Genomic DNA, 26078 nt, shown 5'->3' with positions numbered 1-26078 from the left:
GATGTCCGCGATTGAAAGTTAGCGAAAGAAAGTTTATTTTTGTTCGACTTTTTAAATTAAACGCATGCTTGAGATATGAGATTTATGAGATCGCAAACAAGCTTTGGAATATTAATATCCGATGAAAAATTAATCTTACGAGTGATTTTCTTTTCATCAAATATTTCGAAAACACGAGCCACTCTCGTTTTTCGAAGACGAGGAATTAGAGTGGATCGGAAACGGCGAGAACATAGGCTCGCACGATCCACCCTCTTGGCGTTATGATCTCGTTACGCGACACCCTCGACCGTTAACATCCCCAGCGTGTATACCAACGATCCCTTTGTCGTCCCTTTCTGTTCGATGTATGAAAGCACGAAGTACGGTGGTTTCTCCTCGATGCACGTGAATCAACACGTGGCCAAATATCCGATCCCATAATATGTTTTCTGAAAGCTTGTCGATCAAAACTAACACGTTTTCGCTACGAGAAGATTTTCTTCCTTCTCGTAGAAGAGAACGGGCGATTCGTTGATCTAATCCGATAGAATAATTGTTAATATACGCGTATAAATATTTTTCCAATTTTTCTCCACTTTATGGAACGATATAATGACGTTAACGATTCCAAATTTTTGGACGATATAATATAATAAAGCGAATTGCAAAGTAATATGTTACTTTCGATTTTCCCCAATTAATTATCTCTGTTTCGAATAATCGAAAGTATCGTTATATTATATCTAGGTTGTTTCGCAGTTGTTTATCGAAGGGGTATTTAGGGGATGATACGAGAGGACAATAGAAGGGGTGATTTTCGATCGTAGTATTTCCAGTTACGGACACCCCTCGATGCCAGTATCGATTATACACCCTTTGCCGAAGATATGAAGAGTAGAAAATGCGGCTGGGGTGCGTTTTAATTATCCACTAAAGTAATTACAAGGGGCCGACGGAGCATTGATCGATAAGTCAAGAGAATGATTTCATCGATACTTTACTTGTTTCGGTTTCCACCTCCATTACATATTTACATCGATGAAACAAAAGCGACGAAGACCTCGAAGTTTTCCATTCTCTTTTTCACCTCTAAGGTTTTCTACCTGTTTAATTAAGTTTCTTCGAGCAAGAGTTTTGATCGCAAGTTGCGATTAAAATTTCCTCTGGTCGATTTTTTTTGACTCGATATTTGACCCGAATTTTACCATTTTTTTTAAATATTTAATTTCCTGAAATCCGTGAAAATAGAAGTTTCTCCAATTTTGATTTTCATTCCCGTAGTATTTATTAATTTGCTTGACGAACATATCGATCTCGTTCATAACTATATAACTTATAATTGAAATCTACCAAAGCTTTTTCAATTTCTCTTCATTTTTAACTTATTGCAATAATATTGCTATACAACTCCAATTCTCCTCTTTCAAAAATACTCAACTTACACCGCTTCGACGAAAAATATTCACAACGAGATACGTCGTTTCTATCATCCCCGATTCCACATCCGTCAGCAGCTAGGCGACCTGACGACGAGCCTCTTCAAAGTTACAAATCACGACGACATCCACGATATCAATAAATCTCGAACAAAGAAACACCTAACCCCAAAAATGCCCTTTCAAAATTGCAGCTCGAACCGTTATTGGAAGAGAAATTGTCGACGACTATTACCCCCGACTATCATCCTCAACCTATTGCTCCAGAACGGATATAGGGGAGGGGGTTGGGTGCGGCGATCGAGGACGGCGAAAAAGCGGGACATGTGCGAAACTAAGGTGACAGGACGGATGGTAGGCGTACGTAAGGACAGACGTACAGACGGCCGATGTCGATGGTGGCAAACTCGCGGAGGCACGGAGGAAGATGAGGTCGGAGGTAACCCGACACCTGGCCGCACCGAAGGTAACGTGAGAGCCCCTTTACCCGCCTCCGTTCCTTTTCCTACCACCTCCTCCAGCCTCCTCTCCAGCCGGCTGCTCGTCCTCCCGTGGCCACGATCCATCCTCCCGCAGACTCATCCGCGGAACCGTGAATCCGTTGGAGGAATCGAGATGAGCTTACGCGTCCCCTTCATCGTCTCTCTCCCTCCTCCTTCTCCTCCTCCGGGAGAAACGGTCCTTTGGGAGGCGCGGGAGAACTCAATTATGTCCCACGGGGTGAAGATTGACGGCGAGCTTTTCTCTTATTTTTTCTTTCCTTTTCTTTTCTCTTCTTTTCTTTCGCGCGAGAGAAAAGTAATTAAGAAACTGAGAATTTTGAAAGACGATTGGTAGCTAGGTGGTTTAATTATTATTATTATTTTATGATTATTTTTTAGATGGTTTTAAGCAGGCCTCGAGAAATAATATTTGTACTATAGTTTTTATTTAATTTTTACAAGGTTTTCGGCTACTAAATTATTGCATCTTTTACTGTAGAATTTACTTATATTTATTTATATCTTGGATGTAATTTTTAATAGAAGCGCGTAAAAATATATTATGGTTTTTAGAGAGAGAGGTTGTTCTTCATCTGTACAACGAGAGAGTTGAGAGTAAACTAGTTTGTACGAAAAAAGAAGTAATTTAGAACTGATAGTAGTGGTATAAATAATTATAACATCTTTCTTTCGTGCTTTCACTATACGTATATATATATATATATATAATTTTCTTTCACTCGTATTAATTTATCATTTATCCGTCGCTATCAATTCAATCAAAAGTTTTATCGAATTTATAATGAAGTGCAATATCGATAAAATATCGGAATTTTTTCTCGTAACGTAATAATTCAGATATACAAGTCTCGGAGCAAGAATTCTATTAACCTTTTGCACTCGAAAGGTTCGATTGCAACGTATTTGTGTTCACCTATTGTAAAACACCACGGAATATCGCTTCGAGATACGATCTTATCTTCAAAAGAAAATTTTACCGCGTGTAAAGATATGTAACAAAGTGGAAACAAAGTGTACCGAAGTCATAAGCGTGACATAACCTTAAAATTTTCATAAGACAGAAGAATAGAAGAATATTTCAAAGGAAGCCGTCAAAAATCAGATACCATAATTAATACCGTTTTTCACACGGTTTCTCCGAGTCTTATCTTAACTCTTAATCTTCTCGAGACCTAATCGAAACTTAGAAAAAATCCTTGCTCATCTCTCCATCATCAATCCACCGAACATCCGTCAAATAACGTTTAGCTACCTACCAGACCCAAGACTACAACAACTTCCCAACAGAAATCTCAAATCAATATTTTCAAAATTCACCGATATTCTTCCCTAAGAACCAATCAACTCAACTATCTGTACAAACATTAGCCATTCAACAATCTTCGCAATCATATTTATCAAGCATATTCTTCTTTAAAAATTTTCTTTAAAAAAAAATTCACGTTCGCTCGATTAAAATTCAGGTTTAAAATTCGTGCGAATAAGCGCGGCCTCCGTCGTCGTGCACCTGTTACCTCCGTTCCTAAACCAAGCAACGGCCGAGTCTAATCGAAAGGAATGGAGGAGGCGGTGAGAGGACGCGATATAGTTAAAATTCAGCGGTCGTAAGAGGCGAGGCTTGGCCCGCTTGCGGGACACCCCGTGTAAGAAAAATGCGTCGATACAGTTCCCGACGGTAGGTTAAGTAAGAGAGTTGCCACATAGGGGCTCGCGGTGGTAATTCAATCCGTTTGGGCGTAGGTAGGTACGTACTTACATCCCGGCCGTGTACATGCTCCGCAGTACGTAAGATCGGCCACACAACGGCGCGCCGCACACGCGGCTACGGAGAGAGGCGTACGTACGTGAAATGCGCAAGAGGGAAAGGACGTGGCTCGAGGCGAGGGAGACGGTCGTCGAGAGGGAGGAGCGAGGAAAAGGTGGATGGGAGACAGAAAAGTCGCACGGAGGAAGCTCTCGTCTCGAGAGTTGCCACCGGGGAAAAAAGTGTCACGATGGAGAGAGGAGGGGAAGAGTGTTTAAATAAGATGATGGAGGAGAGAGCCGTGGTGTTTGAGCTTAAGGGAGCTTCCTCTGCTCAAACGTCGACGGTTTTAGTGGCGGGGCGCGCTTGCTTTTAGCTGAAATTTCGAAATGAATTGCGAACGATGGGATAGGAGCACTTTTGGATTAGGCGAGAGGGGAAGAAAGATACGTGGTGTCGAGCTTCGTTATCGAATAGGAGAATTTCCTACTTTGGCGAAACAGTTTGAAACTAGAATCCAGTCAAGATTCCTTATTCAAAATTTAAGAAATACGTATACGATGCGCGAAGAGACTGGAAGGAAAACGAGAAGCAGACGAGGCAGACGCGGCAGGGGAATGGGAACGAGGCGGGTCAGACTCGTTACCCAGCCAGACGTCCTAATCCCCTAATTGTAAGACGAGCCAAACGGAGCTGTACGTTTTTTCGGCCGTTCCCTACGTAACTGCATCTAGAATAAGGCGAAAAGGCGAAATGGTGTGCAAGCACCGAGACGTTAGTGGAATAGCCTTGTTTTGGGTTGGACTTGGTAGAGGACGGAATGTTCTGGACTGTAAGGGAGGAAAGTAGACGGAGAAGCACGAAGGAAGCTTGGCACGACGGCGATTCTCCCGTGTGCAGCGCAGAGGGAAGAAGGATGGGAGACGAAAGGGAAGGGAGAAGGTTGGTGGAAAAAGATGGAAGGAAAAGAGACAGAGGAGGCACACGAAGGAAGCTCGGCTTGCATGGCGGCCTCGAGTACCTACCGACTCCCACTGACTGGCTGCACCATCGCCATCGCCTCCACCTTCTTTGCCCCACCTCCTACCTGCCTATCCTCGACGCGTATCCTGCACCTTCAGGGTGGCGTCACGCTCAAGACGCTTCCGGTATTAAATTACTCGGTGCCTCTCTCTTTTTCACTCTCCTCCTCCTCTTCCTCCTCCTCCACCTCCTTTTACTCCTCCCGCTTCTTCTGCTTCTTCCCTTCGGCAAACTTCTTCACCTCCATCACACCTCTCTCTCCTCGCCTCTCAGTTTTTGTCTCGATACTCCTTTCCCCGTCGTGGTCTCCCGTTTTTCTTTTTTACTTTGTTTTTTTTACTCTTCTTTTCACCACTCTTTTGTTCCGAACTTGAACGATCCAGTTTGCAACTTTCTTTTTTTTTTTTTTTTTTGAGTTTCTTGAATAAACGATCGGAAAAAATTCAACAATCCCGATTTCTTTTTGGATTAAGTATCATTAATAGTTGTCGATTTTATATATATATATAATTAGGAAATTTACGTATCCGTGTAATTGTTCACATATGTTGCAATATAATGCAACTTTAACAGCCAATGATACGAGAAAATCTTTCCAAAATCTTAGAAAAATCAAGTCCTGCCCCTTTAACCAGCCCAATATACCGCACAAAAATTAGTCTTCTACCGTTAAATCGAACCATCTCCTACCAATTCTCACCAAATCTCAAACTCCATTAACCCGACTCATCCCCTTTGACGGACACCGAGGCGATCGATCTTCGTGCGACCGGGGTTCCGGAAAAAAAAAAGAAAGAAGCGACGCGTGCGCCACTCTTTCGAACAAAGAAAGCTTCCGCGCGGGAAGCAAGCGTTTCGACGCGAAAGAGCGGAGCGGAAAAAGATCGTGACACCTCTCTCTCTCTCTCTGGATAAGAGGTGAAATCCAGAGGAAGATTTTCCTCTCTCGAAATGGAAAAAGCGATGGGGGACGCGATACACGTCGTGTGTATATTCTAGCCTCCAAGTTGTGGGCTTAACGAGCCGGATCTCACGACGTAAATTACAAATAATAAATATCCGGACCGTAGGTTTATCGTGGCCGAAAGATCGGGATTTTAGGATCGGATAGGGCGCCGCTGTTCGCCGCGATGTGGGCGGGCATCGGGGCCCTTCTTCGGGGCCCCCCACTGACACAACGCCGCGTGGTGCCCGCTGTCTTACCTGACCCTTTCTCACCCCCTCCTCCCCCCCGTCACCTCGAAAAAACAATACTGGCAACGGGGAACACCTGACCCGCGAGAAACGGCCCACTCGATCTCGTCACTCCTGTTGTCGATTTTTCAATCCACTCTCTCTCTTCCTACGCGGATAAATTTGCGTGTTTTCCATCTTCCTTCCAAATTCTTCTCGGAGATCGACTGGAGAATAACGAAGGTTGTTTAATGATATCCGTCTGGAGATTGAAAGTAGCAATAGTTTGGTAAAATTTGAGTATAAACATTTCGGTTTAACGAAGATCCTTGCCTCCCCCGATTACGCAAGTAACGGAAAGAAGAATGCATCCGATCGATGGTAGCCACGAAACGCTTCCCAGGCCCTTCCATAATTTGTTTGCCCGATTGGGGAAAGAGCGACGGCCTGTTATCGAGATCCCCGGGGCGCGCGATCCTTCTAATCCATCGAAATTAGCATTATCCCCGTGGCGGGTACGTGGGTGTGGAACAGGCGGCCCCCGCCGACGCGTGATAAACTTTTGGACAGTGGGCCGGACAAGGACACGGATACACATGCGTGGCGGTAGGAGAGAGAATGGGAGGGGGGCGCGTTTTACACGGCATTCACGGACGCACGCGACGCGGCACGATTCACGAGGCAGGGGACGGCGTGCGTGCGTGCGTGCGTGCGTGCGGCGGTTGTGTGGGTGTCACGGGGTGGCCACCTGTCTAGCGAGGTATGCGCCGATAGCATCACCCGAGAGAAAGAGAGGCAAACGGAACGAACGCCCAGCGCTAAGCAAAGACAAGGGCGGTAACTCACCCCGACAAATTATAGAGTGGCCAGACACCGCGATTCCCTCCACCTCTTTCCGTCTATTCCTTCTCCCTCCTATCTGCTTCTCTCTCTCTTTTATTTATACACAAGTATCTGCGTTTTCTTTTATATGACGATCTTCTTTTCGCAATTCCTTTCTTTTTCTTTGGGGAGGTGTGATTCGTATTTTCCTTTCTTTCCTCTGTTTGTGATCTTATTTGCGATTCTTCCGTTGTTAGATTTTTTTAAGGATCGATATGGATCCGTGAGAAAAATCGGAATAATGGATGTTCGATGGGTGACGTCAGGAAAGATGGGAGGAAGTTTATTTCAATTTGAAGGAATATTTATTGCAAATGGTAAGAAGGTGTTAAAGAATTGCGCCTGCCAACGGTGGCGTTATTTATGGTAAATAGGTCATGGTTTTGCGACGGATAGATTGCGAAATTGTGGCAGTTCTTTGAACTTTTCTTGCGGTGAAGGAAACCGATATTTCAAGCGGCTGTATGTAATTATTGATATTACGCCGCAGTGTACACGTATACGTGAACGCTAAGCCAGCCAACTACTACCATAACGTAGCTCTAGATTTCCTCGTTAAAACCTAGAAACCTCGAGCCATCTCTTTCGGATAATATCTTTCTTTAAGGAAAGGAAGCCTCTCGAAAGCAGCCTCTTTCGAGCATCGCAGTGTTCCGATATATATATATATATATTCGATAAAAAAAAAGGAAAGAAGGAGAGAGAAGAAAGAAAGGAAAATAGTGAAAAACGTAGAAAGAAAAAGAATATCCGCAAGAGAGACGGCAAGGCTGGTTTCCATTTGAACTCGTAGCATGATTGGACGTAGTTAGTTCGGGACCGAGGCAACACGCATCCCAAACTTTGATTAAACGAGTCGCAGGGACCCGCGGCCCGACTCATTTGTCTGCCGTCTGCCTCTCTCCCTTCCCCTTTTCCGCCCCTATCTTCGTGATTCCTCCACCGGTACCAAGAATCGTAACGATTCCTTGAACCTCGCCCGCGAGGGTGGTCAAAACTGTTTCCCTCTTTTAAAACAGGTGATCTTTATCTGTATCAATCTGTATCGAACCGAAAAATTCAATCTTCCCGCTCTTCGAAAACTTCGAAATCGATTGTTTCGAATCACGTTAAAGAGAGAGAGAAATCATCGTCGACACATTTGGAATATTATTAGAACTCGATAGAACGATACTAAAATAGGAATACTTGTTTAGAAATCATAGAGATAAATCGATAGAAAAATGAGAAAATTCAATCTTCCCATTCTTTGAAAACTTCGAAATCGATCGATTTCGAATCACGTTAAAGAGAGAGAGAGAAATCATCGTCGACACATTTGGAATATTATTAGAACTCGATAGAACGATACTAAAATAGGAATACTTGTTTAGAAATCATAGAGATAAATCGGTAGAAAAATGAGAAACCAATCTCCTTACACTCCGTGTAAACTGTAAACAGTGGATTATTTATGTAAGGTGTGCACACAAGGTGTATCGGACAAAAACCTATAAACACCAGGAAACTATAAAGTCCCCTCGCCACCAGCTAACACGGGCATAATAAACGCGCATACCGTTAAAGCAGTTTCCTAGGTAAGACACTACCGCGAAACTAATAATTTTCTAATACCTTTCTTCAACCGTGTCTCCATCTTCAAAAAAAGAAAAAAGAGAAAGAAGAAATAAACTCTCCTTTCCCCTACAACCTTCCCAAAGCAAACTATCCGTATGCATATACGGATGCGTGTACACATATCGTTTAAATGCCAAAGGCTCGTATCGTGTACGAGCGATTTCCTCGATGATGCTCTTCCGCGTGCTTGACCGACTCTCACGGTTTCCCTGTCCAGCCGACCGCGCGTTAATCAGAGATAATGGAACGATTTAAAATGTTTGCTGCTTCTGAGAACTGGGAGGGAAATCGTTCGCGAAGGAGACGATATTTGTCGTTTATTCGGACGGATGGAGGCCGCGAAAAACAGGGATTCGGTAAACGGATAATGGTACTCGCCACCTTCGACGTGTACAACGGCCCTATTCCCTTTGGAACATCTGTATGGAAGCCGTCTGCGGCCCGATATCGGGTTACCAACGTCATCGTTGTCGATGCGACCCGGGCAGAGGGACTACGACGAAACAGAAGGACGGGGACCACACACGGACCGTTTCCACGGCTGCGAAACTACCGTAACTCGCCTCCTCGGCCACGTGAGACACGTTACGCATTTCGTATCGAAAGTCGCGAATCAGATTACCTTTAAAAATCCCTTCCTTCCGATATTCTTTATCTTTGGAAATGGGAAGAAATCATTGGAGGTTAGTTAATCGAAGCTCTCTTAAAACTCTTCTAAAAAGGAGATATGTAAGATGTGTGTTTCTACGAAATTAAATTATCTTCAAAAATTCCTTCCTTTCCTTTATTTTCTTTCATCTTTGGAAACGGGACGAAATCATTGGCGGTTATTTGAAGCTTTCTCTTAAAACTTGTGAAAAGGAGATATATAAGAGGTAGGACCGTTTCCACGGCTACGAAATTAAATTATCTTCAGAAATTCCTTCCTTCCGATATTTTCTTTTATCTTTGGAAATCGTTGGAGGTTAGTTAATCGAAGCTCTCTTAAAAATCTTCTAAAAAGGAGATATATAAAAAGTATAAGATAGGATCGTTTCCACGAAATTAAATTATTTCCAAAAATTCCTTCCTTCCGATATTTTTCTTTTATTTGGAAGAATTGGAGATTAGCTAATCAGAGGTCTTTTCTAAGAAGGAGGCTTAATCCACCTTTAAGCCTTACGTCATGTCCTTTACGCAATGACCAGAGATGAAAGGAGATTCGCGTAAGAGGGGCTACGAAACTCGAGCACATTTGATAGCGAAAGTTGCGAATTACCTTCAAAAGTCCCTTCCTCTCGATATTTTCTTTTATTTTTAGAAACGAGAAGAAATCATTGGAGGTTACTTAATTAGAGTTCTCTTAAAACTTTTCTAAAAAGGAGATCCATAAGTTGCCAATTATCTTAAAAAATTCCTTCCTTTCGATATTTTCTTTTATCTTTCGCTCGAAATCATTTAGCTAATTGAAATTCTCCTGAAAAGAAGATATATATATAAGAGATAACATTGTTTCCACGAAATTAAATTAAATTATCTTCAGAAATCCCCTCCTCTCGATATCTTCTTTTATCTTTGGAAGGAATTGAGATTCAGATAATTGAAACTCGGTTTTAATTAAAAAGTCCGTTTTTAATTCGTATCCCACGTTCAAAGTTTCACGAGGGATGGAAGGAGATGGAAACGGAAGGTGCGAGATAGGGATGTCCGTGTGTGGAAACAATGGGTTCAGAGGTGGTGGAAGAAGGCGCCACCGGAACTATGGCCGGGAGGAGGAAGCCTGTGTTGCCGGACGGGAGGAGGGCAGCGTGCGCCAAGACGCGAGTAGAAAAAACAAAGGAGGGACGTGTATACGATTCCCTACCGGCGATAAACGTCCCCGAAGGGAGGTTTCGCGTGACGGAAACACGCGAGAAAACGTGGATACACGCGTGTCTTCCCGTGGGCCGGCCGTGGATCGCGTCGCATAAAGTAGGTGGATATGGCTTGTCCCCGTGGCCAACCGCCTCGTAGATAAGCAATTACGATGGAATCCGCAGATAAGGGGACAAATTCGAATTCCGAGATTCGGGGCTCCGATAGGATCGACACGAGGACACCTCTTCTTCGCCTCCTTCTCACCCTTTCCTTCACTCTCCTTCACGTTCCCACGAACCGTATCACCGTGTCCCCTCTCTTCCACTCTCTGCGATCGTATTTTCCGCCTAACAATTCGCCTTGTCTACGCACCAATACAATCTATTTCGTAGCTCGAAGTAACAGGGAAATACAGCGCGTGTGACGTATGGATATTTGGATGATGGAAATCCAGTTTCACGGGATGTTTCGTTTTTTTCTTTCACGGTAGCCGTTCGCTCGACCCGGATGTAAGACGAGATTTCTCATTGTCTGGTGGAAATCCGTTGGCGGAACGGATTTCACGACCGTGAAAATCTGCGAGAGACACGTAACGTATACTTTTTTTTTTAACCGAGAATCGATCTGTGGAAGACTATATAAGTCTTGCAAGTCTCTTGTTGCTCTGTATCCTTTATTTTTCGAAGAAATAAGTATTTTGAAAAAAAAAAACGACGCCGTGAACGAGTTGCTTACAAAGCCAATTCGTGCAAGCGTCCAAAATTTTGAACGCTGAAGTTTCCCCCCTCCCCCAATTTTACACTCGATTCTTGGTGTCGATATCCTCTTCGGTTTCCATCCGAACAACTATCACGATTCGAACGAAAGCTCTTATCAACGGCCACGTTTGGCCGGATACCGGCGGGTACACAACGTGTGCACACGCATATTGGATACGTACATTTACATAGGAGAGTACAAACGTATCGCGTTACGATGGAGCAACGCCCATCGGTTTCGGATGGCAGAGAACGCACGAAATCGCCTAGCCACGGCGCGCAATACGCGAAACGTTTCGCGTAGACACGGAGCGGGGATTTGACACAATCGGGAGCGCCGATTGCCACTTTGATGGGTGGCGCGCTAGGCGATAGTAACAACGTCGACTTTTACCTATACACGCTTGCCCGTCGTCGTCCTTTGAACGCTCGCTTCTGGTGTTGAATTGCCAACGCCGGGGATTATTCGTGTTCCCCTCGATCGATCAGTATTGAAAGATATTCGATAATCGATTCGCTTCGATTTTTCCTCCGCTTGGAAAATGTGCGTTTGGAGGATAATATCGAGTCGTTTTTTTTAACTTTTTCGTCCATCTCGAAACGTGTTTGAATCAATTTCAAGAAGTTTACGAGTATCGTGGAGATAAAATAGAAAAAACAGAGTTTTCGCACGTGTTATTGTATTTAGGAGATAAAATTTGAAAAATCAAATAATTTTATATTGACAGTACACGAATCTCTCTCCTATATGAATTGTATTATAGAAATGTTTACAGATTAGATACAAAAGAAAATCGGAATGGAACGATTTTTTATGGTAGACATCTTTTTAAATACGATATTTAACGTGGGCGGGCAACGGTTTGTCGAGATTATTGTGACGATTTTTGAAACAGATTCGAACGTTTGTCCGAATGGATTAAGAATCCACGGACGTATTCTATAAGAATAGGGAAACCGGAAGTCGACCTCGTACAGTGAGATTTATAGTCTTTCGAGTGTCTCGTTGCTGGCTCTTGCACGATACCCACCCCGCCCACGAACGGCAGTAGATTACGCGGTTTTTGCACCGTGAAGCATCCTGTACGCGTTCCCCTAGGCGCAGAATTTATCGATTATACAAACAATAAGGAAATCCTCGAGCGAACGAGACGTGGAAGGATTCCGAGGAATGGTTTCGCTTTATGCGACCAATCCCCCTTTATCCATCTCCTTATCCATCGTAAAAATCTTTTATCATTCTTATATTACGTTCCAAAACAATTTTTCTTACCGATTTCCCTTACAAACTTAACAACGATCGATAAATCCCTTCGAATCTAATCCCTGTACAATATCTTCGATCAAGAAATTTTTCTTCCGACACTTCTTTTTTGAAACGAGTTCCAAACCTTCAAACTTTGGGATTAAAATTTCCCGAATCTCACAGTTTGGAATTTCAAAATTTCCACGATTACGAAATTAAAAACTCGATCGAAACGCAAAACGATTGTCGAAGCATTTCTTTCGCATTTCATTCACAAATCTCGAAAGGGAAGAATGGATTTTCCTTGGCTGGATCGCGAGGCCGTGTCTTCTCGACACCTCAGGCTTAATTAATTTTAAACAAAGTTAAAGTCAGGTGACGTGCAGCCACCAACGCGAGCGGATGCACTCGACCGAGCGTCGCTGGTAACGTAATACGGAGTCGGACTACCTGACCGATCTGACAGTAAGCTCGAAACAAAATCGAATCGGTGCACGGGGAGCATCCGTACAGCTGGAACTCGTTTATAAACAAGCGTCCCCTTTTGGTTTCCACTCGAATCGATTGTGAAAAAGGAAAAAAAAGAAATAAAGAAAAAAAAAAGAAAAGAAAGAGAAAGAGAGAAAGGCATCGCGTCTGTTAATCCTCTCCCCTTTGGGCCGCATACTAATTCTACTTGTGCCATAAATATCAAATTTTGCTCCCATTTTATTTTTCTTGCTTCTTACTTCCGGTATTTAATCTCCTCCTAATCTTTTCCCGAATCTTTTTCTTTTTTTTTTTCTTTTACAGGAACGAAATAGAATAAATAAATAGAATGAAATCTTGATCGAGTACGAAACTTTAAACAAATTGTGGATTTGTGCATCTCGCAATTCTCGATATTTAACGTAACAGAGATGCGTCTATAGATTATGTTTAATTGCGATAACTCGCGAATATGAATGTTTCCATTCGAATAAATTATTAGATAAAGGTACGTGAGAAAGGAATAGAGAAATAGATTCGATGATTTCTTTTTTTTTTTATTGTCTCTCTGAACGAAAGATAATAAAACGTTTGGAGAGGACCGAGTTCCATTGGAGCATGCTCCGTACCGGAAACAAACGTCAACGGCGAACAGATCGATGATTCGCGTCCATGGAAACCGCGGATGGACCAATGCGGGGAGGTTATTCTCCTTTCCGGACAGGCGCATCCGCCTTTCGCCTCTCTCGTCTCTTGCTACCCAACCGAAGGAAAAACCTCTGCCGCCAAACCAAGTGATATTTATTTCGGCCAACTAACTATCTTGCCTCCACGAACGAAACCTCCAACATTCTGTGACAGGATTTTTCATCAATTTTTGATAAAAACTGTAGAATTTTTTTTACTATCAGAATCATATCATTTTCATTTTACGATTAAATTATCAGATAATCGATCCATTCTGTATAATTAATGCTGGATATTGTCGGTAATTTTGAAGACGAAATATATTTTAAATCGTTTTTGCACGGATAAAATGATTGTTGAAAAGACAAGACAGTGTTAGGATATTAAGAAAATTCGTCCAGGATTTTAGCTTCGAGTTTCGAATCGAGGCTGGAGAAAATTTCGACAAGAAAGATCGAAGAAGCGACTCCGCGCGAGGGGCAATTAGAGGGGCGGTTAAACAAAGCTCGGATACTTTTCAAGTCTTGTGAAACAGACTTCCCCCTCCCGTTCGTTTCCACCAAGCAGTGGTTCGATTCCATGGTTCGAGAACTACCTATCGGCAAGTTTTAGTCATTAAGTAAAGATATTATCCCGCCTCGTCTGAGCCAACGTTCTGCAACGATATGCAATCAAGTGCACAGACGAGAGCGTGCACTTAAATTACTCCTCCTCGAGAGTTTATCGAACGTACGACGAGAACTTGGCTCGTTAACACGGAGTTGGAAATCACGGTGGCCAACTTTCAAATTTACCGATACGATACGATACGATACGATACGATACGCCATTTTCGAATCGACTAACGATCATCGATGAGAACTATCATTTTATTTCCCTCTTGTTTTTTTTTTTCTTTTTTTTTTTTTGATAGGTTTTTAATTGACGAGAGTATTATTTTTTTTGGAAACCGGATTCCATATAATCAATCGACGATTCGTTTCTATTTTATTTTTTATTTTTATTCGAGATAAATAATTTTTTACTGGTTGGATATATTGAATGTACGAATATTGCGTTTCCCCAAACGTTATAATCACTTACGAAGAATCGATACGATTCGAAATCGATATTTATTTCGTGCTCTCTTCGATTTATTTATTTATTTATTTCCCTCTCTTCTCCTCGTCAATTTTCAAACGCGCACTATCACTCGAAGGAATAAAGAAATTTTTCCTTTTTCGGTTTTATCTTTCGAGTTAACTAAGAAAGAAAAAGAATCGAAATTCCTATTTCCTTGCATACATCGAACGTATCGTGGAATAAAATTGGAAGGAAAGAATTTTACAAATATCTATATCTAATAATTATCGCTTCAATCCGGATCCGAATTAAAATGAAATTTATTTTCTCATTTTTATTCAACAAAGATATTCAACGTAAATTTTTCACAAAGCGAATGTCACTCTACGTTTGAAAGGCTTCTTCCCGTTATTATTATTATTATTATTTCGTTTCCCCTTTGGATAAGAGAATTTCAATATTTGACCGTAAGATTGAGGATCCTCCGCCGGAAATCTTCCACCATTTCCCTTTTGATCTTCGGGCGGGGACGGTTGCAGCGCACCCCGAAGACAGTCTTCGTTGTAGAGGGAGGTCGATTCATCCGGTTCTGGATCCTCGTTTGAGGATCCCGCGGCAGGAGAACTTCCACCCAACTGGACTCGTCTGTCATTTGTGTCCACTGATCGAAGATCGATCGAAACGGTACCCATAGCCTTTTGTCGTTCGATTTATCCTTCTATAAATTGTACGATCGTAAACAATGGAGAAAAATTTATCATTATTAATTGTGCTTTCTATTTTCTCGAGGAGAGTCCGAATCTTTTTTTTTTTTTTTCTTTTCTTTTGGAGGGGGCGGAGAGGGCGATCATTCAGAGATTTTTCTTTTAAATCTTAGATCGAAATCACGTTTTCTTTTTTAAGCGTTATTTTTGATAAATTTAAAAAAGGGAAATTTAACGCGAAAAGAATTTACCGTGGAAAAGGATTCATATTCGTTACTTTGAGATTCATAAAAGAGTTGAAAAAAAATTAAAAGATATTAAACGGGATGGGATATCTTTTGCAATGACGTTTCATTTTTTATTATTAAGTAAATTTTGTTACATTAAGATACGAAACGAAATCGTTGATAATTCGATCGATTAAATTTTGTTACTTTGCACGAAAAAGAAATAAGTGTATATGTATGGTTAATTGTTTTAAAATGAATTTATTCCATTCATATTACGTGACGTATTTAAAAACATGAATTATTTGTCGATGACCGAGTTCGCAAAGGGTTTGAACGACGAATGAATGACGAGTGAAAAGATTAGAAATAAAGTGTACGAAGTAATAAAAATAATATAAAATAATAATCAATTCGACACACGAAATAATCGAGGAAAATGAATTGGAGGAGAACATCGTTAAGAAACAGCGACGGTCGATGATCAAACATTTTGGGAACGAGATTTAAAATGTTAATTTTTAGAGCAGAGAGATACGATTCGTTCGAGTTCTCCGCGGATAAATGTATAATATTTCATTTGTAGATATAGATAAAGATATAATTACGTGAAAAATTACGATACCAGCGAGGAATTCCTTAAAATAGGCACAAAAGATTGTTTAGTAAACACTCTGATTTCGTTCATGTCCAACCTCTTCGAAATTTGGTAATAGTCTTTTCGAATCTTGTTTTTTTACATAATTTTACATTACAAAGAAAAGGAATTACATCATAAAGAAAAGGAAAAAGAATTCATAAAAAAAAAAGAATCTTTTTGCCAGAAACGAAATTAATTATCTCGCCATGATACGAACGACAAATTTTTCCTCACACGTGTGAACTATGCCTCGAAAAACAAAGGACATCGTTCTCGATTTATTTATTTATTTATCGTTAAGTTGGCCGTTAATATTTCTTTGTCGCGAGTCAATATCGTTGAAATGGACTTTCGATGACGGTCGAGTGATCCATGCACTCGTATCTCGATCACGTAAAATCGAGAGTCGATCCTCATATGTTTCGGTAACCGAGGATCGGCCGATCCACCATTGTTAATTAAATGCACGTTCAGTAATCGTTCAAAATGTCGCGTCACTGAAGAGTCGGGAATGACATATTCCATTTGAATTATAATCACAGTTTCAAAATTTTAAGTGTTTATGACGAACCTGTCCAAATTGCATAGTAAAACGTTAAAGTTCAAATCACAATGAAAGGAATTAGGGCATTAGTTTTGCAGGATCTCCCTCATGTTTTTCCTTCTAAAAGTTTTCAGGTACGTATTATTATTGATAATTCGTCGATAAGACTCGCTTCACGTTAACCGTATATAATATTTTTATTCTCTGTCGTTCAATCGATACCGCTCGTACGCGTAAAATTCCGTTGAACTTGTATCGATAATCTTATAATAGTTCCATCCATTTAATCCTTTCCTATTAAACGATAATAAATATACACCTGATAAACGCAAGATTTTTATCATCCGATCACTGGTACGTAACCAACTTGCATAAATTCCGTTAACCTCTTCGTATCTCGTTTCATTATCTTTTTCATTGTTCGTTACAATAACCAAATAATAAAGGTATTTCTGTTTGCCCGTGAAATTTCTATCCCTTCTCAAATTTTTAGCTTAGATTCGACGATCTTTGCAAAAAAAAAAAGATCGCGAGAAGGATAAAATATATTCGATTCGATTTGAATAATCGATAGGCGAAAAAAAAAAAAAAAAAGAAAAAAAAATGTTTCGTTTCTCCAGTTGAAAGAAAGAAAGAAAGAAAGATTTTAACGAATAAACGATTTAAATTTAAATCAGCGATCATCGACGCAACTTCACACAACAGCGTCATCCCGACGATTCTGGAGTTTTTTCGAGTTCTCTTCGAAGGAAGAAAACTGTCAGGATGCGAAGAAATGTCCCTCGTCCAAGGACATCGTTTCAACCTCGTTAATCTCAACGAACGAAGTCGATGAAGTATCGAAATCAGGGTCGCCTAATTTGATCCGCAATATTTCAACGGTGCCGCCTCCCAAGCGGTACAATTCCCAGTTCGATTTGAAATCGAAGACGCCGATAAGCTGTCTGAAGCTGCAGAACGTTTTGAAACAGGACAGTTTGGTTTCCCTGCTGGACGGGAATCCTGTTCCGAAAACGCTGAAATGGAAACTGAAGGGTTATAAAACCCTTCGAAACGAGCAGGCCGGTGACTTCGCATTCGTGCCAGGTGGAAAGTCATACGATTTCGATATTCTCACGAAGGACGAGCAGCAAGAGCTGATGAACTCGAGCAATTACACGGATAGATCTCGATCGAAGGCGAGGAATAGCGACGCGAAAAACGACACGATATGCTTGACCACGAAATCTATAGAGAACGTGGAGGAAATATTTTGCAGGAACAAGTTGATGGGCGAAGATAATTCCATCATCGAGGGGTCGAGGACCGACAAGAAGGGGACGGATACAGGTAGCGCGGTGACCGCCTCTAATCAGAAAATTTCCACCACCACGAAATTGCTGGTCGGCAACCCTAGCACCCCTAAGAAGGAGGATATCAAATACCTGCCGATCTTGAAAACCGATTTTTCCACCAGCCAGATGAAGTATCAGACGCAACCGTCTGTCCAGTTTTCCTCCAAACCGCCTAAGAACATCCCGAAACCTTTGCCGCCGATAATGAAGAAACAGGACAACAACAGCGAGAAGAAATGGGTGGGTGAAGCGGAGAAGAAGAAGGTCTCGCAGGTTCCCGACCCATCGATAACACCGATCGCCTCGACTCAAACGGAAACGCTCCCTACGGAAAAGTTGAGTCCGATCCCCGAGAACAAAACGATGGATGGAACGATAAACGATAGTAGCACGTTTCAATTCGCAAAGGTGCCCGAACCCACGCTGCAACAGCAACTGCAACAACAACAACTACTACTACAGCAACAGCAACAACTGGAACTAGAACAGCAGAGACAACTGCAACTAGAGCAACAGAAACAACTGGAACTGGAGCTACAGAAACAACAACAACTAGATCTGGAACAACGGAAGCAGCAACAGCTGCAGCTGGAGCAGCAGCAGCAGCAGCAGCAACAGCAGCAGCAGCAACAACAACAAACGAAAGAAACGGCGAAATCGACGGAAAAAGAGGCGGAGCCGGAAGTGATGGTGGAATCGCAAGTGAAGGAGGAAACGAATGCTCAGGAGGAGAACGATATAATCAGTTCGAAATACGCGTTGGAAATGCTGAAAGCCGATGAAATGGAGGAAAATTTACAGGAGAGCAAATCGCAGGCGTATTTGGAAAGCGATAGAAACGCGTCGAGAACTGAGAAAACGGGGGAGATGGAAACGGAAGCGAGCGAAGGGGATGCGAACGAGTCGTGCAGAAACGAACAGATGGAAATGAGAGAGGTGGAGAGTGATATGAACGATTCTGAACTTGCATCAACAAATCCTCAAGTTGAACCGACAAAAGGAACGGAAAACATCGAATCACCAAGCGAAGAATTGAAATTAAAATTTTTCAAATCTACTCCCGAAACGGTCGAGAATAAACAAACCGATCCAGCCACCACGTATTTCGCGCCACGGAAGTCGAACAGGAATAGCAGGACCGCTTTCCATTCCATGACGGAGAAACCAATCATGAACATAACTAGTCCCTACGAGAACGAACCTCGGATTCCAACCTCGCCTTGCGCCGCGACACAGGCCAAGCTGTTGCGGGCCAGCTCGAACAAAAATTCTCAGGGGTCGGATATGGGCGGTGGTAAAGGCTCCTCCATGGCTGGAAACTCTGGGGGGGGATCGCGGAAACCACCGGCCTCCTATCCTCCGTTCACGACTAGGAGATCGGCCTCCAACAGCTCCAACTGTTTGACCAAAAAATTGCCGCTCGCCAGGGAATCGGAGAGCGGGCTGCGCGCAATGATGAACACGAGGAGTCCCTCGTCCAATATCTCCACTTCCACTATGAATTTGCGGAACAAGAATAAGGAGAATCAGAATTTGAAGAACCGGAAGGACAAGAAGTGTAACAAAAAGGAGTGCAAGCGTTACTGCTGTCCGGCGCTACAAACGCCGACAGATTGCGATTACAGCAAGTTCCAATGTCCGAACACGAAACACATCGTTAATGCTAGCAAAATGGTCCATTACGATCCAACCTGTTTGCCGCAAGAAGACGAGAACGAGATACAAGAGATTTGCACCGATCCGAGGGCGCACAGGAAGTGCAACAGAGACAGGTAACAAGTCCTGATTTATTATCTGCCTGTGTAAAAAGAATTTTTCCATTTTTACGTTTTTATACTCTAAACATTTTTTCTTTTATTATTGTTTTTCGTTACTTTTTTCCATTTTATTCGATATTTTTTTGTATTTTTTAAATGCTTTTTCCCATTTTTTTTCCTTTTTTTTCCTTTTTTTTTTTTTTAAACTCAAAACGTACCGATACCTAGATAAAATCGATCATTTCGAGTTCTCCGATGAATTTTTTTCTCTCGGAAATTGATGGAACGAACTATTACAAGTTTTTATCATAAAAAAAAATAATAATTAAATTGGAGAATAATTAAAAAGAAATATATCTCTTTCGATACTATACTTTAAAATACTTTGTGCATTTTTCCCCGTGAATTTTTTTTATCTATACGTTTAATTTTTAAATTTTACATCGCATCGAATAACGATTGACGGAAACGTATATAGGAATCCGAGTCGAACAACGTCGAGCAGACGTGACAACTCGTATCCTGGAAGTAGTAGTACTACCCGGAGTAGTAGTAGTACTACCCGTGACAATTCGTATCCTGGAAGTAGTAGTACTACCCGGAGTAGTAGTAGTACCAGGAGTAGTAGTAGTACCAGGAGTAGTCGTGACGAAAGGAGTTCGACGGAAAGCAGAGGTACCGAGTTCTGCACGAAACCGAGGAACAAAGACGTGAACAAACGGTCGACGAGGGACGACAGCGGGAGCAGATCAGCGAAATTCGGGAAAAGGAATTTCACCAATTCCGCGTACGTCAGACGGCCGAAAGCAATGAAAAGCGTGAAACGATTTTCCTCGTTGCCAGCCTTCGCTATTCCTCTGCTTGGCGCGAAGGAGAGCAGGGAGGTGAATCAGAAGATATTGATCTCACCCTCGAAATGCAATTTCTCGAAATGCAAGAGGAGCGACGATAGGACAGGGTGTAAACAGAACAGGTGCAAAAGGCAGACGAAGTGTAAAGTGCGGAGCGATAAGAAAGGAGAGGACAATTGCAAAAAGCTGAAGGGTTCCTGCGACAATAATGCTTGCAAGAGGCAGACTAAGAGGGATACTAAGAAGGACACCGATGCGTGCCAGAGGGTGAAACCTGTCCTCTGCGACGATAACGAAGAAAATGCTTGTAAAAGACCTACGAAAGTGGTGGACGATCCTTGCAAGACGGTGAGGTCACGAGGAACGCACAGCAAGAAGAGGGATGATTCTTCTAAAAAGGTAAGGTCAGGTTACGACACAAATAATAATCCTTGTAAAAAGACTTCAGGGAAATTGAGTTGCAGTAGTGTAACCACGATCAAGGAGGGTCAGTATGGCACTAAGGATTCGGGGAGCACTTTGAACATATGCGGTAAGAAGAGGGAACAAATGTGCAAAGGTGAATTTTTCCATAAATTATTCTCAACTTCCCTGTTGATTCTTGAATTTTTCGGCGTACAAATACATAAAAATGCTCATCGTATTTATTTTTTTTGCAAACGACTGTTTGCAAAGTTTTATGATTAAGAGATAGTTAAATTTTTCATTTTTTTTTTGCTTTTTTTTTTTTTTTTTTTTTTTTTTTTTTAAGTATTCGATCGATTTAAGAAAACTATAAACGTAAATCGACATTGGCAATATTTCGTTCTTAAAAATAAGATAAACTTGTTTTTGTTACAAATATTTTATTTAATATATTAAATTTGGAGAAATTTCCTGTTCATTTATGGCTATAGATAGGAAAAAAACAATAATCCCAGAAAGCGAAAAAGCAAAAGAATCCGCGAAAGAAAGGATGGATAGAGAACGAAGAGAGATCGAGGAGTGCAAGAAAGATATAATGCCTAAAAAGAAAAAGGATGAGAAAAAAGTGGTATCCGGTTTAGAGCGTGTTATCAGTCCGTGTAAAGAGCAATTAAAGAAGAAAGACGTGAAATTTTCAAACTTAAAATTTCCCTTGAATCTTATAAAGAGTCTGCAAGATTCCAAATTACTGAACGATCGATTGAGGAAATTTTCCAACGAGGAAACCTATGAAAACAATGATGTCGGTGTGAATGATTTGGTACCGGAAAAGAAATTCTGGATTTTTCATGAAGACTTGAACTACCCGGATGTACCTAGTTTAAAAGAAAATGTTGAGGATATACCAGAAGCAGATGACGATGATAATGCTAGCAATACGTGGTTCTTTTCGTGGTTCAACGGCTGTCAATAATTAAAATAATATACTGTCAATAACAAAGAAAGTGAATGGTATATAATTTATTTTTAAAGTTCTACGCTTTTTCGTGTAGTCCCGGGAGTAGTTTATTTAAAAAAAAAAAAAATGATAAAATATATGTAAATTAAGAATTGATTATATAGAGTATATATAGATCAACTGTTTTTATATCGAATATAACGAAATGAAGAACATAATGAATTATATTTTTTCATTCTTCTTTATTAGAACCATTTATAAAATCCACTTCGCTGTCAACCAATTACGAAAATTGTCTTCCTATTTCGTTTTTTAAAATTAAATATATATTTTCAAACATGTATATATCTTAAATATTTTTTAAAAAATTTATATTCTCCTTAGTTAAAATATTAACGTTCCGATATAATATTTCAAGGTATGTTGCATTATATAAAATTTTACCTTTCAAACGAATTTATATAGACTAGAAACAGTCTTTAATTTATTTATTCCAAGGCAAAAAGATAAAATCGATAAGATCTCCAAATTTTCGTTTCAAATATTACGTGAAACATTTTACCTAAGGAGCGTGATTAAGTACTTATATATATATATACATATGTGTCGATAAATCGCGATGGATCTTTACAAAAATTTTTTCCAACACCAAAAAAAATGACCATTATTCCGTATATTCCGATAAAATTTCTACTCTCAAACCTACCTTCTAATTGTCTCACGAACTGAACCACCCGGCTTTCTAGTCTACTATCATCGAGTAAAAGATCGAGGAACACGTAAGTACTTATTGTAATGCGCATAGCATTACCCAGTCGAAGACAGTCGACGCTCGAACGAACGATCTCTGGGGATCGAGCGGCAAACCTCGTCCCCGAATGAATTCGTGTGTCGCGGCCAGTTACGAGACGTCTTTGTTCGAGGAAAACGAGCAACCACGGCAGAGGCGTGCACGTGAATGGAGGGTTAGCAATTATGGGTTATTCAGATCTCGCCACGGGATACCCAGGGTGCCGTCACCATGGAATTTTTCGTACATACGTATATACCTGGCGCCTCGCGCGCGTTGTGCCCCCCTTTTTTACTTTGTGCGCACATGGTGGACGTTGCGTTGAAAGAGTGAAAAAGAGAGAGGTGAACGAAGAAAAAGAAAGTAAAAAGAGAGAGAGAGAGAGAAAGAGAGGAGAGAAATACAAGAGGAGGAAGAAAAGGATGGAGAGAAAGAGGGAGAAGGGATGGTGTGCTGTCGAGGGTGAAAGAGAAAAAGAGAGGAAAAATGAGAGAGAGAGAGAGAGAGAGAGAGAGAGAGAGAGAGAGAGAGAGAGAGAGAGAGAGAGAGAGAGAGAGAGAGAGAGAGAGAGAGAGAGAGAAGCGTGAGGACGTCTCTGCGGGGATTCTCGCGCCCTGCCACTTATGGGAACGTGATACGAGCTTTTCGTTGGATGCTCTCTTGCGTTTTCGCATTGTTACGCAACCACGTCGTCCTTCCTTCACGTTCTACACTTCCCTTCTCTTTTTTTCTCTCTCTCTTTCTTTGGTCTTCTTCTTTTTACCGTACCTTGCCTCTTCGTCTTCTTTCTACAAAGAGAATCGATGTCAATGCGAAAACGTTTTCCTTCTCGACTTCCGCCTCGTCCCAGGAGACATCAAAAATTTGTGTTTTTACGCCGCTGGAGATTGACACTTCCCCTTCTTACTCAATGAGGAATAATTACGTTTGGATCTTTAGATTTTTAACTCGATTATGATAATAATCGTTTGTCTCGTTTACTTAATCATTGGATTATAAGTAATTGGATTGTGATATTAAATAAAAGTTCGTAAATTTGATGAAACTGATAAGGACAAGTCAAATTCAAGATGTTTGAAATTATTATCTCATAGCCGTGTTATCTATGATGAATTCGGGTATGTATAATTAATATGACTTCTATTAATAGAATCGAAATGATACGTTAAAAAATATTTATCGATAGATAAATAAATAGATTGAAACAGATTGAGCAAAGTACAAGAATTCGAAGATTAATTTTCTTAAATATTTTAGGATGAAATGAAAGATAAGCGGCACGTGACACAGAAATTATTCTTAACACGGCCGCGGATATTTTTGAACAAGTTGTCATCGAGAAGATCGAACGGTTGATTTCACGGGGCGAGGAGAACCGTAAGCATCTAGACGTCACATTATGATGTCAACGACTTCTTCCTGGACCACAAACCGCTTCGACCGTATGTCCAGGATGAATGGTGACGCCACGGGTGGCACCCCGTCGGAGAGAACCGCATACAACCACTGTAAATGTGTCAATTTCTGCAGGATCATTCGAATCCAGATGAGAATCTCCACTATCAGTCAATTCTTGCTCTTAGTTATTTATATAATGTGCTATTATCTTATCTGACAGACTTCGTATTAAAAAATTCCAGGACAATCTGAAAGATAACAAATTGTTGGCTATCGAATTACTCAAAATATATCAACTCTAATGAAGCACGTCATAAAGAGAGAAAGAGATGAAAGACATAAGTAATTTCATCGGTTAACCGAGATTATTTATTTCTTGAGGAAAAAAATTAAATTTTATTCTATAATATTGAAACATAAAACAAAAATAAATTATTCTATCTATAAAATTTTATAGTGATTAATCGTCAAATAATGAAGAGAAAAAACTGAGATTACAATTACTGTGAAGAAATAGAACTTTCATCATATATCAAGAAAATCATTCCTGTCTGTATTTCTACTATTTCTCTATTGAAATTTAAAAAAACACTCTTAATTTTTTTTTTTTTAATAACCATCAAAAGTGATCCACAAAAGCAACGAAAGAAGAACAGAAGGATTTAACCACGATACACGTGCGAAGCTTGAAAAACGTCCCATGTCAATCAGAAAAGATGGAAAACGGTGTGTGCAAAACAAACGGCGTGTTCGTTTCGTTCGAACGAGGCTTTTGAGCCAGAACATACCGAGAAATTTGGTCGACATGCATTATTTTAGGGAGCGAAGCCTTGTTTTTACAAAAGTCCTTGCAATCTGAGAAAACACGATGTCCTTTTGTCCACCACGCCATACGATTTTTCTCAAAAACGAAGATTGGTCAAGTTTTTAAAATGTTTATGTTTAAAAGTCTTTAAAAATATATATATAAAGCATATTTCGCAATAAAAAGAATATTTTAAACATTTTATTCATTAAAGTGAAACATTTATTCTCAATTAAAATATTTAATTTTTTCATTCATTTATAGCAAATATTCTGTATTTTGTATATTTTGTCGTCAGCATTAATCTGATATTATATTAATGTCAATATTACTTCGAGAGAGAATCATTTGTTTCATTAGTGATGTGAACGTGACAATAAAAACGTAAAAATATTTCGGTGAAAATTTGTGAGGTTATGTAAATCGCGGTATTGCATCAAACAAATCGGCCAATGTTTTTCATTTTCTTTGTGAATATACACAATAAGGCTTTATTTTCATAAAATTTATTGAAAGAAAAACCCGACTGTAAAACATTTCATTTCAATTTCTGTTTAATATAAATGGAAAACAGTTATTAACGTCAACCTCGAACAAGTTCAATTCAGTCACTGAAAAATCGATGACACTTGTTTATGAAAATATCCTGAGAGAAGAGCAGAAAGTATTTAAAAACAGAAATTAAATAAATCGTGGCAATTTATTATATTTAGATTTCATAAATATATCTATTACTTTTAAATCAATGTATTATATATATATTATATCAATACAAAAATTATTCAAACTAAAATAACGAAAATAAAAACATATGTAAAAATAGGTTAGATTCTTTCAAGTATAAGTATTCATCTATCGAATTTAATATTAGATCAATATTTTCTTTCTTAATCATCTATAACTCGATATGATAATCTGAAATATTTACAAATAAAAGGTAAGTGTTTAAATATTGTTAAAAAAAAATTACCAAATTAGAGTTACCATAATAACGTCACGCAAAAAATTCACCAAATGCTGATAACGATACACCAATAAATTACTAGGTTTTTACATCATCGAGTGAGATACGTATTCATAGAAGATAATTAAATAGTTGGCCAATCGTAGAATTTAACGAGTTATGTGAAAGTAACTGAAATATGTTCGTTCTGGGATGGATTCGTCCGATTTACTTGCCCGTCTCTTTAACTATGTTCATATTAAAGAAAGAAAGGAATACAAGTCGGGGGTGTAATGAGATTTATT

General features: G+C 40.2%; 1 protein-coding gene and 1 long non-coding RNA gene across 4 annotated transcripts in view; one reads left to right on the top strand and one right to left on the bottom strand.

Annotated features, from left to right (window-relative positions):
• Positions 1-22064, top strand: part of LOC107997574 (putative mediator of RNA polymerase II transcription subunit 26) — a 36805-nt gene extending 14741 nt beyond the window's left edge. Inside the window, exons 2-6 of one of the 2 annotated variants that reach the window (XM_062074806.1) lie at positions 1613-1884; positions 17210-19638; positions 20102-20873; positions 20916-21033; positions 21371-22064. In XM_062074806.1, the coding sequence (XP_061930790.1) occupies positions 1846-1884; positions 17210-19638; positions 20102-20873; positions 20916-21033; positions 21371-21852 (3840 nt within the window). In that variant the 5' untranslated portion in view covers positions 1613-1845 and the 3' untranslated portion in view covers positions 21853-22064. Of the gene's footprint in view, positions 1-1612; positions 1885-15385; positions 16667-17209; positions 19639-20101; positions 20874-20915; positions 21034-21370 lie in introns of those variants that run through there. The other variant, XM_028666613.2, reaches the window with a different exon arrangement.
• On the bottom strand, positions 14720-26005 carry LOC107997573 (uncharacterized). Of its 2 annotated transcripts, XR_009829687.1 has the most exons (3): positions 25801-26005; positions 23396-23672; positions 14720-15135 (listed from the first exon to the last, which is right to left on the bottom strand). It is a non-coding gene; the product is annotated as an uncharacterized LOC107997573 (long non-coding RNA). The 2 variants fall into 2 exon arrangements; XR_009829686.1 differs by lacking the exon at positions 25801-26005 and having other exon boundaries at positions 23396-24031.
• Between the last annotated feature and the right edge of the window lie 73 nt (positions 26006-26078).

The sequence above is a fragment of the Apis cerana genome, linkage group LG5, assembly GCF_029169275.1.
Source record: "Apis cerana isolate GH-2021 linkage group LG5, AcerK_1.0, whole genome shotgun sequence".
Classification (NCBI taxonomy): Eukaryota; Metazoa; Arthropoda; class Insecta; order Hymenoptera; family Apidae; genus Apis; species Apis cerana.
Note: the sequence above shows the minus strand (reverse complement) of the source record. Positions and strands in the feature narration are given on the sequence as shown.